Source organism: Alosa sapidissima, chromosome 24 (genome assembly GCF_018492685.1).
Source record: "Alosa sapidissima isolate fAloSap1 chromosome 24, fAloSap1.pri, whole genome shotgun sequence".
In the NCBI taxonomy this organism is placed as follows: Eukaryota; Metazoa; Chordata; class Actinopteri; order Clupeiformes; family Clupeidae; genus Alosa; species Alosa sapidissima.
The window spans coordinates 14,921,905-14,938,075 of NC_055980.1; the positions used below are offsets into that span (position 1 = coordinate 14,921,905).

The 16,171-nt window shown below is 48.0% G+C and overlaps 1 protein-coding gene across 6 annotated transcripts in view; it reads left to right on the forward strand.

The window, feature by feature from the left end:
• LOC121699765 (zinc finger MIZ domain-containing protein 1-like) overlaps positions 1-16,171 on the forward strand; it is a 146,572-nt gene that overhangs the window by 124,499 nt on the left and 5,902 nt on the right. For 3 of the 6 annotated variants that reach the window (XM_042082168.1, XM_042082167.1, XM_042082173.1), the window contains 14 exons: positions 9,073-9,208; positions 10,071-10,185; positions 10,911-11,128; positions 11,602-11,800; positions 12,212-12,556; positions 13,022-13,204; positions 13,315-13,389; positions 13,554-13,722; positions 14,010-14,151; positions 14,485-14,695; positions 15,219-15,324; positions 15,593-15,753; positions 15,863-15,930; positions 16,082-16,150. In XM_042082168.1, coding sequence (XP_041938102.1) covers positions 9,073-9,208; positions 10,071-10,185; positions 10,911-11,128; positions 11,602-11,800; positions 12,212-12,556; positions 13,022-13,204; positions 13,315-13,389; positions 13,554-13,722; positions 14,010-14,151; positions 14,485-14,695; positions 15,219-15,324; positions 15,593-15,753; positions 15,863-15,930; positions 16,082-16,150 — 2,197 coding nt within the window. The remainder of the gene's footprint in view (positions 1-9,072; positions 9,209-10,070; positions 10,186-10,910; positions 11,129-11,601; positions 11,801-12,211; positions 12,557-13,021; positions 13,205-13,314; positions 13,390-13,553; positions 13,723-14,009; positions 14,152-14,484; positions 14,696-15,218; positions 15,325-15,592; positions 15,754-15,862; positions 15,931-16,081; positions 16,151-16,171) is intronic. The other 3 variants (XM_042082171.1, XM_042082170.1, XM_042082172.1) reach the window with 3 other exon arrangements.

The window sequence follows — 16,171 nt, forward strand, 5'->3', positions numbered from 1 at the left end:
ACTTGGCAGATGACCACAAACAGACACAAACTCATACAAACACACAGGTGTCCTGCTTTGGCTTGGAGACACAAACACACACAGTTACATGCAAATTAATTTGGTCTGTTTGGCACACAAATTCACACACACACACACACAGTCCAATTCCCACTAGCGTAAAATAATAAAGGCCTCAACAATCGCACCATTACTTGTTATTGCCCTTTGAGGTGACATAACATTCATTCTCTTATTCAGTTTCAAATAATTTCTTGCATAATGCTGCAAAGATTTAGAATATCACCACGCAAGCACACACACTAGAAATATCCCCACATCTCCACTGATACTGATGCAGATAGAGGGCCAGGGAAGCTGAATGATTTGGTACGGCATGGAAAGAGCCGATATTACTGCAGTATTTGCCCATCATTGCCCTGTAGGCCTCCAAGCTTCCCTTGATGACCTGAATTAAAGTGTAAAGATGTAGGTTTGGGGGAAATGACTGTTCTCTCTCTCTCTCTCTCTCTCTCTCTCTCTCTCTTTCTCCTCTCTCTTCCCCCTTTTATCCATCCTCGGTAAATCAGCTTTGCAGCCTTCGAGGAGCGCTGTGCATTAACCAATTGCAAATTGAATTTAGGTTGGATTGATGTGGAGGCGACTTAGCAAGATCTCGGTGGGAGGCCGAGAGGCTGGAGCTTCCCCCGGCTGCTCGGGCTTAAGGGGGCGTATGCTCCCGCCACCGCCGCTGTCGCTACCACGCCCCAGGAAGTCCAGCTGGGTCCTCTGGCCTGGATGGGGGGGTTGTGTGTGTGTGTGTGTGTGTGTGGGGGGGGGGGGGGGGTCGGAGGGCACTATTGTTTGATTCTTTGAAGACTGCGTCTAAAATATGGGGACAACCACAACCTGACCTACTTGGGATGTGACACGATTAGATGTTTACTGTCAGTTGTCCCATTGTCTGACCGCATTCAAATGTGTCTATGGAAGTCTGTATTGGTGGTCCTTCTTTGCAATCTAAGCATTGTATTGTGGGATTTGCAGGGTGCTGAGGCATGACTTTTTACACTGGAATAAATGTGTGATGATTTAGTAATTTATTGAGCAGTCTGGCATTTAGCATATTAAGCGTTTTGGTGTCTGGCATCAGTATCATGCTTTTATGTATCTGTTGATGTTTTGATGTTCATGTTCATCTGAAAAAAAAAAAAGGCTGTGGACAGGCTCTCTTTGTGGAGAGGCACATAAGGACAAGACCGCATTTGGAGTCAATTTGTGTGGCATTAGTAAAGGTCTTAATCAAAACGGGACATCCAGCATCTCTATCAGAGGACCAGCTGTGGTGGCTGGGTGTGATGTGGCAATTGCTGGCGTAACAAGTGGAAAGTAAGCACATGGAGGGATGCCACAGGAAGACAACATTGAGGCGATGCTCCAACACTGGAGTTGTTTCATTCTTGTATTTCCATGTATTGCCATATTATAGTTTTACTTTAATATTATAGTTGCTGTTTGTTTCTCATGGAGATTGTTTCTCATGGAGAGTGCTGCATGTATTTTTATACACACTTCACGTGTGAGATCGTTTAGATCCATTAGACCCACAGGGCTGTCGTGAATTGATGCGCTTTTCTACCTCTTCAAGCACTTAAAGAGCTTTACAGAGTAATGCCTCACATTCACCCGTTTCACTCACCCATTCATTCATTCATTGATGGCGGAGGCTGCCATGCAAGGTGCCAGCCAGCACATTGAAAGTATTTGCGGTTCAGTGTCTTGCTCAAAGGCACGTTGACAGGGTGGTAGTTGGGCTCGAATCAGCAACCTTCCAGTGACTGCATGACTCCTCCTACCTCCTGAGCCATCGTCACTCATGCATGTGGCTTGCATGAGGCTGGAGGAGCAGAAGCAGCCAGAGAGGTTAGAGGGAGTCCCCACTGATGAGCTCGTCTGAGGGGCTGACTGAGGCACATCCAGCTCGGCTCCAGAACAGAGAGGGCGGGGGAAAGGAAGGACAGTGAGTTGGAGAGAAAGAAAAGAAGAGAGAGAGCGAGAGAGAGAGAGAGAGAGAGAGAGACAAGATGTGTGAGCAAAAAGGAGGTGAGAGAGAGGGAGCAATGTAAGGATGGTGATCCATAAAAGTGGAGAAACATGTATCATCTGTCCTAGACTGGAACAGATGGATGAAGGGACCTTTTTGGACGGCTTCATAATTAGACCAACGCAAGCTTGGCGACAGAGAGTGTATGGCTGCCACATGTACAGTACATCAATGCAGTCCTCAGTCTCTGCTGAATATATATACACTGCTCAAAAAAAATTAAGGGAACACTTACAGTTTTCCACAATTGTTAAAACACATTTTTTGAAACCCTCCACCCTCAACCAAAGAGTGTCAGAGTACCGATCCAGTGTATGATTGAAGTGTTCCCTTATTTTTTTTAGCAATATATATATATATATACACCACAGCTATGATGGCTATTTCGGCAAACCTCCTAGTATGTTGCCAGCTGTATGCTTTTGCAAGAGTGATTGTTTAGTGTTAGACTTAAGAGTTAAAGCTGTGGTGGGCTTCCCCTTATCCCTCCCAGGGTCCCACTCTTCTCCGTCAGTCCCTCTCTGTCCTACACATCTGGTGGTTTCAGGCTGAGGAGCAGGTTGTTGGGCACAAAGCCCCCATCCTGCTCCAGGTAGACTGGTTTGTTCCAATTAATGGCTGCACTGTGATACAGTTAACTGAATGTAACCTACAGTGCACACACACACGACACACACACATACACAGAGAGTGGCGGGGGGGGGGGGGCATTCCCCTGGCAGCCAAGTTCCAACCATTCAGTCTTTTCACATTATCAGGTTGGCATGGCCGGATCATTTGTGGCATCTGGACAAAGACAAAGAGGCTTTAGACGCCAGGCGAGTGGTGTTGGTGGTGATGGTGATGTGAGGTTAGTGTTGATGTTAGAGGGGGTTGGTGGGCATCTCATCTGTGCCACGGTGCGGGCAGTGCCAGGGACTGGAGCGCGAGACAGCCATGATTTATTAGCCCTCACCCATGCGGGCAGCCGGGGCTGCTGGGATTGTGGGCTCTGTGTCCTGCTTGGCATCCCATTTAGTGGGGGCCTGAACAAACAAATGGAGACGGCCAGTCCACCAGCACCAAGTGCAGAGAGAGAGAGAGAGAGAGAGAGAGAGAGAGAGAGAGAGAGAGAGAGAGAGAGAGAGGAGAGAGAGAGAGAGAGAGAGAGAGAGAGAGAGAGAGAGAGAGAGAGAGAGAGGAGAGAGAGAGAGAGAGAGAGAGAGAGAGAGAGAGAGAGAGAGAGAGAGAGAGAGGAGAGGAGAGAGAGAGAGAGAGAGAGAGAAGAGAGAGAGAAGATCTGGAGGGTGGTGGATTCAACGGTATTTTTGTCTCCTTTTTTCTGATTTAGTTATTTTTCTTTTTTTTTGTCCTGTTCATTCCAAACACCACTGTAGACGCTGTAGAGCACTGGACACACACACACACACACACACACACACACACCACACACACACACACACACACACACACACACACACACCACTCTCCTAGGCCCTCTCAGGAATGTTTATCCCGGCCTCCGTGCTGCTTGTTGAGTAACTATGGTTACGGCTCCCTTGCCGTACAACTCGTCCAACACTTTTAACACAAAGGACACTGTGACACTGAGTTAAAACGTTATTAGTGTTTGTTCTGAATGTGTTACTTTTGCATCAGAAACATGTTAGCTTGTCAGTTGGACTAAGGAGCTAATTCTGAACTTTTATCATGCTCTCAGATTCTCATTCAGCCTCTGGAAATACTTTGGAGTGACATATGCCTTTACAGGCCTTTACATTTGCCTGTACATATATTTGTTTCATTCAAAGTTAGGTGCAAGTAACCATTAACTCATTGTCATTTAGCATTTATTGCAAAAGATTCTAAGGTTGTTGTGAAGTGAATGAATGTGAAGTGTTGAACAGAGAACTCAGACACTGCTGGTCACAACAACTACTAGCCTTACAGGGATACTAGTCACACTTGTGTATTTATGTGTGTGTGTGTGTGTGTGTGACAGAGAGAGAGAGAAAGAGGGGGTGGATGAGTGTGGGTGGATGAGATCATTTGCAAACATGAAAAGGTTGATGAAGGTCCCAGGGCAGAAACGGGAGAGGTGTAACCTTTTAACTACAAGGACATTGAGAGGTTACTGAGACACTGTCTGTGGTGTGTATCTGTGTGTGTTGTATTCATGTCTGTCTGTCTGTCTACTGCTTGTATGGGATGGACGACTGGCAAGAGACCAGTGATGCGGATAAGGAGCAGGTGTCCAGTGCAGAAAAGGGAGAGAGATGAGGTGTGTGCATGTGTGTGAGGTGTGTGCATGTGTGTGAGGTGTGTGCATGTGTGTGAGGTGTGTGCATGTGTGTGAGGTGTGTGCATGTGCGTTGTGGTTTGGGAGCCTTCAGCATCAGCCATCCCTGCTGCCTCTGGTGTGGAGAGACAGAGTCTACAATATGGCTGCTTTTGTTTACATGGTGGACACAGGTGGACACATTTGCCAGCTAGCATACTTGATTGTATGCACACACACACACACACAGACACACACACACACACACAGACACACATCAAATAATTCTTGTAGCCTTTTGGTTTCCCAGCACACGAGCAGTGGTAGCTCCTGATGGCCCTCACTGAACAGACGTGGGGCCTTGACAGAGAAACCAGTGGTGAAGGGGGAGAAAATTGAAGAAGCATCAAGCGACCAGCACACACCATTTTTCATTTATCTCATGGGGTCACTGTGGCTTCAAGCTGTATCGTCGGCTCACAGAACACACACACACACACACACACACACCTCAGATCCATTACTGCTCTTAACTGTGGATGACCAGCAGGCAGTGGGGCTGGGGCTGTAAACCCACAGATGTATCAATAAGTCTCAACTGCACCGACGCCTGGGGGAGCGGGCCTCAATAACACAGAGCACCGACTGGAACGCCGAAAATAATAGAGAGGACCTAATCCTGTTTTCATCTCTGTCAACGAGAGAGAGAGAGAGAGAGAGAAGCAGGGAGAGGGGAGGGAGAGAGAAAGAAATGGAGAGAGAGAGAAAATGTTCAGAGTGGTGATTTAGGAGTCAGCATTGACAGATTAGCTTGTTGGGTGGCAAGTTGGCCGTTAGATGCAGCATGTTTGCTCTTGTGTCTGTGTGTGTCTCTGTGTGTGTGTGTGTGTGTGTGTGTGTGTGTGTGTGTGTGTGTGTGTGTGCGTGTGTGCGTGCGTGTGCTTGTGCTTGCGCGCGTATCTGTGTGTGTGTTTTGGATGTGTTCTGTTGAAGTGCTTAATGTAGTGCGTAGTGCAGTCTCTGAGTTCTAGTTTGGCCGTGCAGCGCTCTGTGAGAGAGCTGTTTGGCCCCTGCTGAACTGGCTGCAGACAGAGAGCGGGGAGGCAGACAATCCTTACATTGTGTCCTCACTGCTCCCCAGTGGGAACGGCAGGGAGAGAGGCCAGCCAAGGGGTTGGGACAGAGAGAGAGGGTTTATTTGTGTTTGTCTCAGTAGAAGATACATCTATATACTGTGGGATTTATTTGTGTGTGTGTGTGTGTGTGTGTGTGTGTGTGTGTGTGTGTGTGTGTGTGTGTGAATGATAGGGAGAGAGAGAGAGATTGTGTCTGGTGTGTGTTGTGTGTATGAGTGAGTGTGAGAGAGAGAGAGAGAGGGATTGAGTGTGGCGAGATGGTAGTGGCAGTAGTTGACAGCAGAAATCACTGAGCCTGTTAAAGTCCTCTGTCTGCTATCTTCTCTCAGTCATGTGAAACCCTCAACCACACTCACACACACACACACACAGCCTCTTTCTGTCTCTCTTTCTCTCTCGATGACAGAGTGGCAGCCTCTGTGTGAGCGGTTCTGCTTGACCAAGGTGGTGATTTCCTGGAGCGATAAGCTGGTGTTTAATACTGGGCTTTGGGACGGGGGGGTGTAACTCCACACGCTGAGCTGAGGTGTGGTGAGACGAGACGAAATGAGACGAGCTGAGAAGAGAAGAGACGAGACCCTCTCCTCCTCTCTCCCTCTCGCCACTCACTCCCACACTCCTCTCTTTTGTTGCCGTGTCCATGATCCGTTCTTCACAACTCTCTCTGATGATTTGTGAAGGTTGTAATGGAAGGGGCTGTCGGACGTAACTCACCTGTAGTAAGTCTGTTAGTGATCAGCAAGTCAGGGAACCCCACTGATGAAAGGATTTTCTCCAAGGTTTTCCCCAGGTCTTTTTATGCCTCTGACTGATTTGTGAATGTGTGAGAGAGGAGCTGATGAAGCAGCTCAACTGTATTGAGTCTGTTAGTGGTGGGCGATTATGGCCCACGCCAGTGAAAGGTATTTCCCCGGTCCCTTTCATGTTGACATTTGCTAGGCTGACATAAGCAATGTCTCATGTGTTGTCAGTATGCAAATGGTCTGCGACCGGAAAACCACACCGGGCAGAGGCACTGCGACAACTTATAAGCCGTGGACAGACCGCTGCCAATTCACTCGTCGCCCATTGCTTGTCGTCTCAAAAGCTGAGACATTGTCGTGCAACGTCTTGTGTGGTAAATTGTTATTTTGCCTGTTATCGCTACGAGACGCTAAATTTTCATTAACATTCCTCAGTTGCTTGTTGCCAAATCACTGCCAGTCTTCTCCTGTCTGAGTGTGGCTTTGCCGGTGGTTTTGCTGGCATGGTGTGCCATGATGCCATCATGTTGGAATACAACCCAGTGGTGAGTCTTAAGTGTACTTAGTCTTCTGTAGAAAGGCCTGTGTTGCCATAGGCTTTACATAAGAGCATCCCATAATTACATCAGATATGTCTGTGCTCTGTTGAAATGCGACACATGGTCCACTCTGTTGGCCGTTTGTTGACAGGTTTGAGCACAGTATAGACACACTTGCTAAACCACTTGATCCAACCTCGCCGTGAGACGTTCTGAAGTATGTTTCACTTAACCATGTAGCCACTACGTGTAAGCACTTCATTAATATCTGTTCTGTGGTCACTAAACTCGTGTCCTTGCGGTCGACTGAAAAGGTGACGGTGCAGGAGATCAGCCAAACGGGTGGGGCTCTCACGTGTATAGCATATGGGAGTTGGGTGCCTCTATCGTGCTGTGGCTGTGCTGTGGGTGTGTGGTGCGTACTGGCTGTTTCTCTGGCCCTGGGTGGCTTAGGGGGCAGTGAAGGGCACCCGCGGCGGGGTGTTCGCTCGGTCACATTGCCACCCCGAGGTCTGCCTCGTTGACGGCTGGGGATCGATCGCCCAGAGCGAGTGCCCAGAGTCCGCCTCTGTGTTTGTGTGTGTGTGGTGTGTGTGTGTGTGTGTGTGTGTGTGTGCGCGCTGCCACCTGCTTCAGCAAACCACGAAGGAGAAAAGCCAGCTGCTTCAACAGAGAGACGGAGAGGGAGAAAAAGAGGGGGAGGGAGGAGAGAGATGGGGAGAGAGAGAGGGGGGGGGGAATGAGAAGGAAAGAGGGGTGGAGGGAGTGAGGGAAGGAGACACAGGGACAGGGGAGAGAGAAGAGAGAGAACAAAAAAGAGAGGGAAATAGAGAGAGGGAGATGACTGAAGGAGAGAGAGAGAGAGAGGGGAATAGAGAGAGGGAGAGAGATGGGGAGCTGAAAGACTGCTGGCACCATCTGTACACATCTTTTGTATTCCGCTCCATACACGTCTTCACACTGCGAGGATGGTGTGCTCAAATGTGCTCAGTGTTCAAATGAAAGACGGAGCTGCCTGCTGGGGGCCAAGATGCAACACTTTCACAAGATGGATTTGTGTGTGTGTGTGTGTGTGTGTGTGTGTGTGTGTGTGTGTGAGTTTGTGTGTTTGTGTTGAAGTTTCAGGTTTATGTCTTAAGGATTGTTCTGTTCTGAAAAAAGTGTTTTCTTTTGCCTGCTCTCGATCCAAATGCCTCTGGTCCTTAGGTGTGTTTGTGTGGAGAGAGAGAGAGAGAGAGAGAGAGAGAGAGAGAGAGGAATATATTTTTTGTCCTCTGTTTGCTCTCTCTGCGTATCTTATCCCCTCTATCCCTCCTTTTCTCTCTCTCTGTCTCTCTTTCTTCCTTTCTCCCCCGTCTCTGTTACAAATCTGTTCTCTTTTCTCTGGTAGTGCTGCAGATTATTAGACTGAGGGTGATGAAAATGTAACGTGAGCACTGTCTCTTCAGTGGAAAGTCATAAGAATCACAAGCACTGGCAGCTGCCCTGGGGCCACGATCTCACACACACATACACACATGCCTGCACTAGAACACACACACACACACACACACACACATTCACATACACATGCAAGAAAACACACACACATAAACACACACACACACACACACACACACACACACACACACTCACACATGCCTGCACTAGAACGCACACACTCACACATATACACACACACACACACACTTTCATTTTCCATCAGGGAGGAAGAGGGGAAGTGGTCTTTTGTAGCTTGCATGGGGATAGAGATTGACTGCAGATGAAAAGCACATGATGTGATCAAGCGCTCAGAGAGACCTCCAGTAGCAGGGAGGCTGGAGCAGAAGTCCCCCCATGCCTCGCACTGGGGCCAGGGCACCTCCTAGTGGTCATAGTGTGGAACTGCTTGACTATAACTAGCTCAGGGTCTAACCCCACACACATACCCTATAGAGGAGAGGATTCAGTGTGGATCCCTTCAGTGTTACTTTCAGATGGCCTTCTTTAGTTCCACTTAAAAAGCTCTGATTAAGGATTGTTTTTAGAATCCTCCCGAGAGTCAAACTATTCTTATTGTCAGGTACACAGATACGTTGTAGCAATGACAAAGATTCTTAGTCTGAGGAGGTTTCTGTGTCAGATCTCTAGTTGCCTTTGAAGCTCTTCAAGTTGTGTACTATTCCTGCAAATCCCTGCATTCCTGTATCACGCAACTGTGCCATTTTGAGTAAGTGCTTGACCGTTTTCTGTCTCTCTCTCTCTCTCTCTCTCTCTCTCTCTCTCTCTCTCTCTCTCTCTCTCTCTCTTTCTATCCCTGTCCTTCTGTCATCAGCGCTGCTGTCTTCCTGGTGTGAGGAGCTGGGTCGTCTGCTGCTGCTCCGGCACCAGAAGTCTCGACAGGGCGAGTCGCAAGGGAAAGTGCCCATGCAGCCGCCCATGGGCCCCATGAAGCCTGGCCTGTCTCACGGGTGAGCACAGCACAGCACACATTACACAGACACAACAGCAACACAGCGGGACACTGTGGATGGTCATCATGGTCATGATGGCACAGTGAATGGCAGACTTCATTGTTTCTTCATTCAGTGTTTATTGTCTTTTTACAATGCTTGCTATATTCCTACCCTAAGTACTTGATTACATGTAGCCTTTCAGAAGGCACTTCTTTCTGTAGTAACGTAGGATATATGACCTCTATCTATAATATGATATATATTTACCGGTAATTATATATAAGGATATAGTTTTTATGTGGTTTACATATGCTTTTTTGTTTTGATACATTGCTCATAAGGGCAGCCGTGGCCTACTGGTTAGTGCTTCGGACTTGTAACCGGAGGGTTGCCGGTTCGAACCCCGACCAGTAGGCACAGCTGAAGTGCCCTTGAGCAAGGCACCTAACCCCTCACTGTTCCCCGAGCGCCGCTGTTGTTGCAGGCAGCTCACTGCGCCGAGATTAGTGTGTGCTTCACCTCACCGTGTGTACACTGTGTGCTGTTTGTGTTTCACTAATTCACGGATTGGGATAAATGCAGAGACCAAATTTCCCTCACGGGATCAAAAGAGTATATATACTTATACTTATACTTATACTCATGTAAAATTTGGGTTGGTTGATCTACTTTTTTATAATGTTAGTAAACCTGTTAGTTTGGTTTAGTCACTCTAGGCTAGGGCAAGCGCTTCTTCAGTATGTGAGCAAAACTCCGTCTCAGTGAGTCACATTTCATAGAGAGTGATTGTCTGTTTAGTCTGGCACTCTAGAGATTGACTCATCTGGGCCTTCACGGTGGCGAGTTCCTGACGTTACTGTTTAATCTGTCTCCACAGCGACGGGTCATTTCCGTACGACTCGGTCGCCTGGCAACAAAACACCAATCAGCCTCCTGGATCACTCTCCGTGGTGACCACTGTCTGGGGTGTAACCAATACGTCACAAAGTCAGGTGAGAATACACACACACATGCACTCACACCCACACATACTGTACACGCGTAAACACACTTGAACACGCTTAGATGCATATATACAGATTAACAGTGTGCATGCTCACACATTTTCAGTATGCATCACATACTGTAGATTTGCATGTAGAACTACAAATTCAGAGAATCACTCTCACACACACACACACACACACACACACACACTCAAGCATATGCCTGCAGCTGCCCAACCCATGACCACAGCACTTTCATGTAGTGTTCCAGAGAATTAACTTTTAAGAGGCGCTCTCTCTCTCTCCCTCCCTCTCACCTCCCTGTTTTGACTGTCTCGCAGTAGACAGTCAAATTTTCGGGAACTGTGGGAGTAAATGATGTCTCCACCACAGGCCCCGCCTATTGGTTTTGCAATCCTCATCCCTTTTTTTCCAAAGAACTCCTGTGTTTGCTGCGCTCTTATTGCTTTCACGGCTGCTCAAGATATTCAAGGATAACGCACAGGGGGTGGAAAAATGTGCCAAAACAAAGCAGTTATTGTTAGAAAAGGAATGATCCAACCTACAGTGAACCTCAGGTGAAGCCTGATTGGTTGAGGTGGAAATACAACTTTGCTAGCACAATCCCACTGTGTGTGTGCACACTGGGATTCATGTCCCTCAGTGTTCCTCAAGTTCCTCATCATCTTCCTCGTCCTTACTGGCCTGTTCTCTCTCTTTCCCTCTCTCAGGTTTTGGGGAACCCCATGGCGAGCGGCAACAACCCCATGAACCCCAGCGGCAACCCCATGGGCTCGGGCATGTCGGGGGGCAACCCGGGCATCAACTCGCCCCAGTTCCAAGGCCAGCAGCAGCAGTTCTCGGGCAAGGGAAACGGCAACCAGGCGTACATGCAGCAGAACATGTACGGCCGACCCAACTACCCCGGCGGAGGGGCCTACGGGGGCAGGTGAGTGTCCAGCTGTACAGTAGGGCCCGGGTGTGGACGGGGAGGCGCGCTGGTTGGGGGTATTTGTGTCAGAGTGTGACATTTTCAGCACTATTAAGACATGTAATACCAATAAACCATAGATTATAATGCATATTTAGCTGCTAGTACAGGGGGTTCTATGAGGAGATTTGAGTTATACTATCTGTAGTCGCCCATATATATATATATATATATATATATATATATATCCTATATTAAACCAGGTAAATTTCTTGTAAAGATTTAAGATTTTTCAAGAGAAGAAAGCAGCAAACACTGTTATTATAGTCAAACATGAACAACACAAACAAAACACATACAATCATTTCAAGCATAGCATGCTTCATGTTGTGGGTGGGAAATGATATGGAAGTATAATTGTGTCTCATGTTCTCAAAGCAAAGTGACATATTAAAAGTAACTTTGTTAAACTTTGGCTTATGTTCCTACAGTTACCCTGGCGGTCCCAACACTCCCGGAGGTATGGGAATGCCTCCCCATTCCCGACCGCCCTCCGACTTCACCCAACCTGCTGCAGCTGCTGCCGCCGCCGCAGTCGCTGCTGCCGCCGCCACGGCAACCGCAACTGCCACGGCAACGGTGGCCGCCCTGCAGGAGACCCAGAACAAGGACATGAACCAATATGGACCGGTAAGAGGCCCTTACACACACACACACACACACACACACACACACACACACACACAACATTTTATGTAGGATTATGGTGGTGATGATGATGATGATGATGATGATGACGACGACGACAAACTTTCAGCTCCATTATACTTGGACACATAACGCACAGTACACCCCACTCTAAAAACACAGCAATCACAGCACAAGTTGAATGAGTTGCTTAGCAAACTAGCACAAACATGGACCTCCTCTTGCAGCACAAGGATTTGGTTTTACTCTTGGTCAGTGCTGAGCCACAGAAGCATCCTTGCCTCTCTTAGGTCGGAGGACAGATAAGCTCCCCCAGCGTGATGAACAAAAAGTCAGTTGCACCCACATGCTCAGGCACTCTGTGAGTCCTAATGCGGCCTGCCTTCTGTACAGATGTCTTCCTCTTTCCAGATGGGACCCAACCAGGCGTACGGTGGCCAGTTCATGAACCAGCAGGGGCCCCGGGGCCCCCCCTCCCTGCCGGGCAACATGAACCCCATGGGCGGCGGCATGAACGCGTCCAACATGGGCGGGCCTCCCATGGGCATGAACCAGCCGCGACCCCAGGGCATGGGGCCCTTCGGGAGCCACGGTCAGCGGATGCCCCAGCAGGGCTACCCAGGCCCCCGGGGGCCACAGGGGATGCCCATGCAGGGCATGAAGAGGCAGTACCCGGGGGAGGTGGGTGCAGGCACCATGGCAGCACCACTGAGTGCTAGATCCCCGACTACATTCACAGTAGGCACTACAGTTATGCTGGCAGTCTTGCCAGGCCTGATTAAATGCTGGAACATGTACTGTATTTTGTAGACCTAAAAGAGACTCTTAAGTCTCATCATAACTGTGAATGTATTTATACAATTACTGTATTACTATATACTCAATTAGTAGTGCTCAATTCTACCTATACTGTCTGTTGCAAAAAAAGGTTCTTAAGTCTCATCTTTTATTATTACCATTTTGGAGAAGCAATACATCTTACAAAGTCTTTCCTAACTATGTGCCAAAAATATAATTATCATATCTGCGAGAGCAGCATGAAATACATCAAATTCGGCTGTGTAATGAGGCAGAGAAATCATTTCCTTTTGGCGTTCATCATTCATTTCCTGTATTGTCACGGTAGCCAGTGATGTAGGGACTGATAGGATAGCAGCGCACAGTCAGTGACCGATGGCTCTCTCCACTCCCTCTCCTCCCCAGAACAACTACGGGGGCCAGCAGTATGGACCAAACAGCCAGTTCGCCAACCAGCAGGGGCAGTACGCCAACCCCAACGCCTCTCGGCCGCTCCCCTCGCCCAACTACCCCGGTCAGAGGATGCCGGGGCAACAGAACCCTGGCCAGTACCCTCCACCAGGTGCAGGCATGGGCCAGTATTTCAAGGTGAGCTTTTATAACTCAAGAAATACCCATGACCTTCTCTAAATACATTTTTTTTAGTGTCGTGTTGAACACATAGTGATTATTTATGGTTTTATCTTTCATCTTTACAGCCTGAGCCATTTAATGGTCAGAGTAATAATTTCTCTGGGAGTGGATTCCAATATAACCAAGGGAATATGAACGGGGTAAGTACAGCAGCAATATTCACTATCAAAACTTTATTAGTACAGTATGCCTATCCATATGCTGCTACTTCTAAGTGCTGAGTCTACTTGCAACTTTGCCAAAACGATTTGGATTTGGTTTATTGTACATCTGTTCTGATGTTCGTGTGTGGATGTCTCCTCAGGCTCCTCGGCCGGTGGGTAACTACCCGCATTCGCCGGTACCCGGCAACCCCACGCCCCCCATGACCCCAGGAAGCAGTATGCCGCCATACCTGTCGCCCGGCCAGGATGTGAAGCCGATATTCCCGCCCGATATCAAACCAAATATGAGCGCACTGCCTCCGCCACCAGGTACATGTCTGAACAGTGTGCTTGAAAAGGACCCGTCCTGCACTAGACAGTGTATATTTATAAAATGTCTATATTATATATTACAAGTTATGTATTTATAGAGATGCTTCATGTATAGCAGGTCTATACTGTGTACTATGAATATCTGTAAATGTAGTCCACTCAAATCCAAGAAAACATGTATTTTAATCTACATCTTGATTTAAGCTGACAACACATCTGCTTAGTTCTGACCTCATGTTTTCTCTCTCCCCCCCCCCCCCAACCCACCCCCTCTTCCTCCCCAGGGAATCCCCATGAGGAGCTGCGTTTGACCTTCCCTGTGCGGGACGGTGTGGTCCTGGAACCCTTCCGACTGGAGCACAACCTGGCCGTCAGCAACCACGTGTTCCACCTGCGACCCTCCGTGCACCAGACGCTCATGTGGAGGTGAGCACACCTGACCGCCGCACCACAGAAATTAACACGCACGACGGCCAGAGAGAAATAGCGTATTGGTATTTAAAAGCTAGGGAGGTAAAATAAGATGTGAAAAGAAAGTGCTGTTTTGAAATGACATCATTGTTTGAAGTAGTTTCTAGATGTGGAACCATGTCTGCTGGATGGCATCAGTGCAAAAAAATAAATAATTTGTCGTAACTACACTTCTAATTGCTAAGAATTATAAATTTGTCAGGGCTAAAATCGTGTCAAAATCACTTGACAAAACTTGTGGCTGCTCGGCAATACTGGTACTGATGGACTGTGTCTCTCTGACCTCAGGTCGGACCTGGAGCTGCAGTTTAAGTGCTACCATCACGAGGACCGTCAGATGAACACCAACTGGCCGGCATCGGTGCAGGTGAGCGTCAACGCCACGCCGCTCACCATCGAGAGGGGCGACAACAAGACGTCCCACAAACCCCTGCACCTGAAGCAGGTGTGCCAGCCGGGCAGGAACACCATCCAGATCACCGTCACGGCCTGCTGCTGTGTGAGTATCACTTCTGCTGTGAGTGTGTGCGTCACTGTGTGTCTGTGAAACATTTCACCGCAGTCAATCTCGTCAGTTTTAAAACAACTGAACAAAACAAAAAAAACAATGAAACGTTTTTTAACTCATGGATTGTGTTAAATCAACAGTATTTAGCAACTCTGGGGCGGTGGTAGCATAGTGGTAGTAGGAGCAGGGCAAGCATGCAGTAGCCTGAAAAGTTGTGGGTTCAGTTCCCATCTTCCACCGTTGTGCACTTGAGCAAGGCGCTTAACCCCGAGTTGCTCTGGGGACAATGGCCCTTGTAATATAATTGACATGTAAGTCACTTTGGATAAAAGTGTCTGCTAAATTAATAAATTCAAAGTTAAATCTAAACTCTGGAGATACCAGCATTTTGTATGTTATGCGCATGTTGTGTCACCTGCTTAGATGTGCGTTTTCCTGAATTTATTCAAGTTTACAACAACATTTTCAGGTTGAAAGGCTCTTTGTGCTCATCCTGGTTTGTGTCTCCCTGCAGTCGCACCTGTTTGTGCTGCAGCTGGTGCATCGGCCGTCGGTGCGCTCGGTCCTGCAGGGCCTGCTGAAGAAGAGGCTGCTCCCAGCTGAGCACTGCATCACCAAAGGTGCCCCCACACCACGAACACCTTCCCCACGCTCCTGTTCTCTCTACATTCTTCCAGACTTTTTTTTTCTTCTTCTATTTTTTGTATCTCTTTAGTCGTCCTTGTGGATACTTCTTTCCACCTTGATCTCCACATCAACCTCTTCTTGTCTTCCTGTTCATTTTCTTCATGTGTCACCTTATGACATGACTTTTTTTTTTTTGAGGTTTTCCAAGCCCACTTCCATCCTAACAATATCTGTGTTTCCCTGTTCTCCGTGCTGCTCCAGTGAAGAGGAACTTCAGCAGCGTAGCGGCTTCGTCTGGGAACACCACAATGAACGGAGAGGACGGCGTCGAACAGACGGCCATCAAAGTGTCGCTCAAGTGTCCGATCACCTTCCGGCGGATCCAGCTACCGGCGCGGGGACATGACTGTAAACACGTACAGGTGAGCGTCCCCCCCCCAACAGCCTATGCCGTCTGTCCTCTGTTCCTCTGTACGTCAGCCATCTTTAAATCCCCAACTGCGACTGATGGTCTTTGTTGTCCCTTCGCAGTGCTTTGACTTGGAGTCCTACTTGCAGTTGAATTGTGAGCGAGGGACGTGGCGATGTCCAGTATGCAAGTAAGTCAGCGATGCATAACTTTTCCTTTTTTCTGGAATTTTCCGTTTTTATGTTTGTATGCTTTTCCGTATGTATGTTTTTTTGTGAATGTGGGTTGGAGATGTTTTTGAAGATTTTAGAGTCATTCATGTTCGCTTGCCTCTCTTTCAGTAAAACCGCATTGTTAGAGGGCCTGGAAGTCGACCAATACATGTGGGGCATCCTAAACGCTATACAAAAGTAAGTAACAGTAGTTTTCCA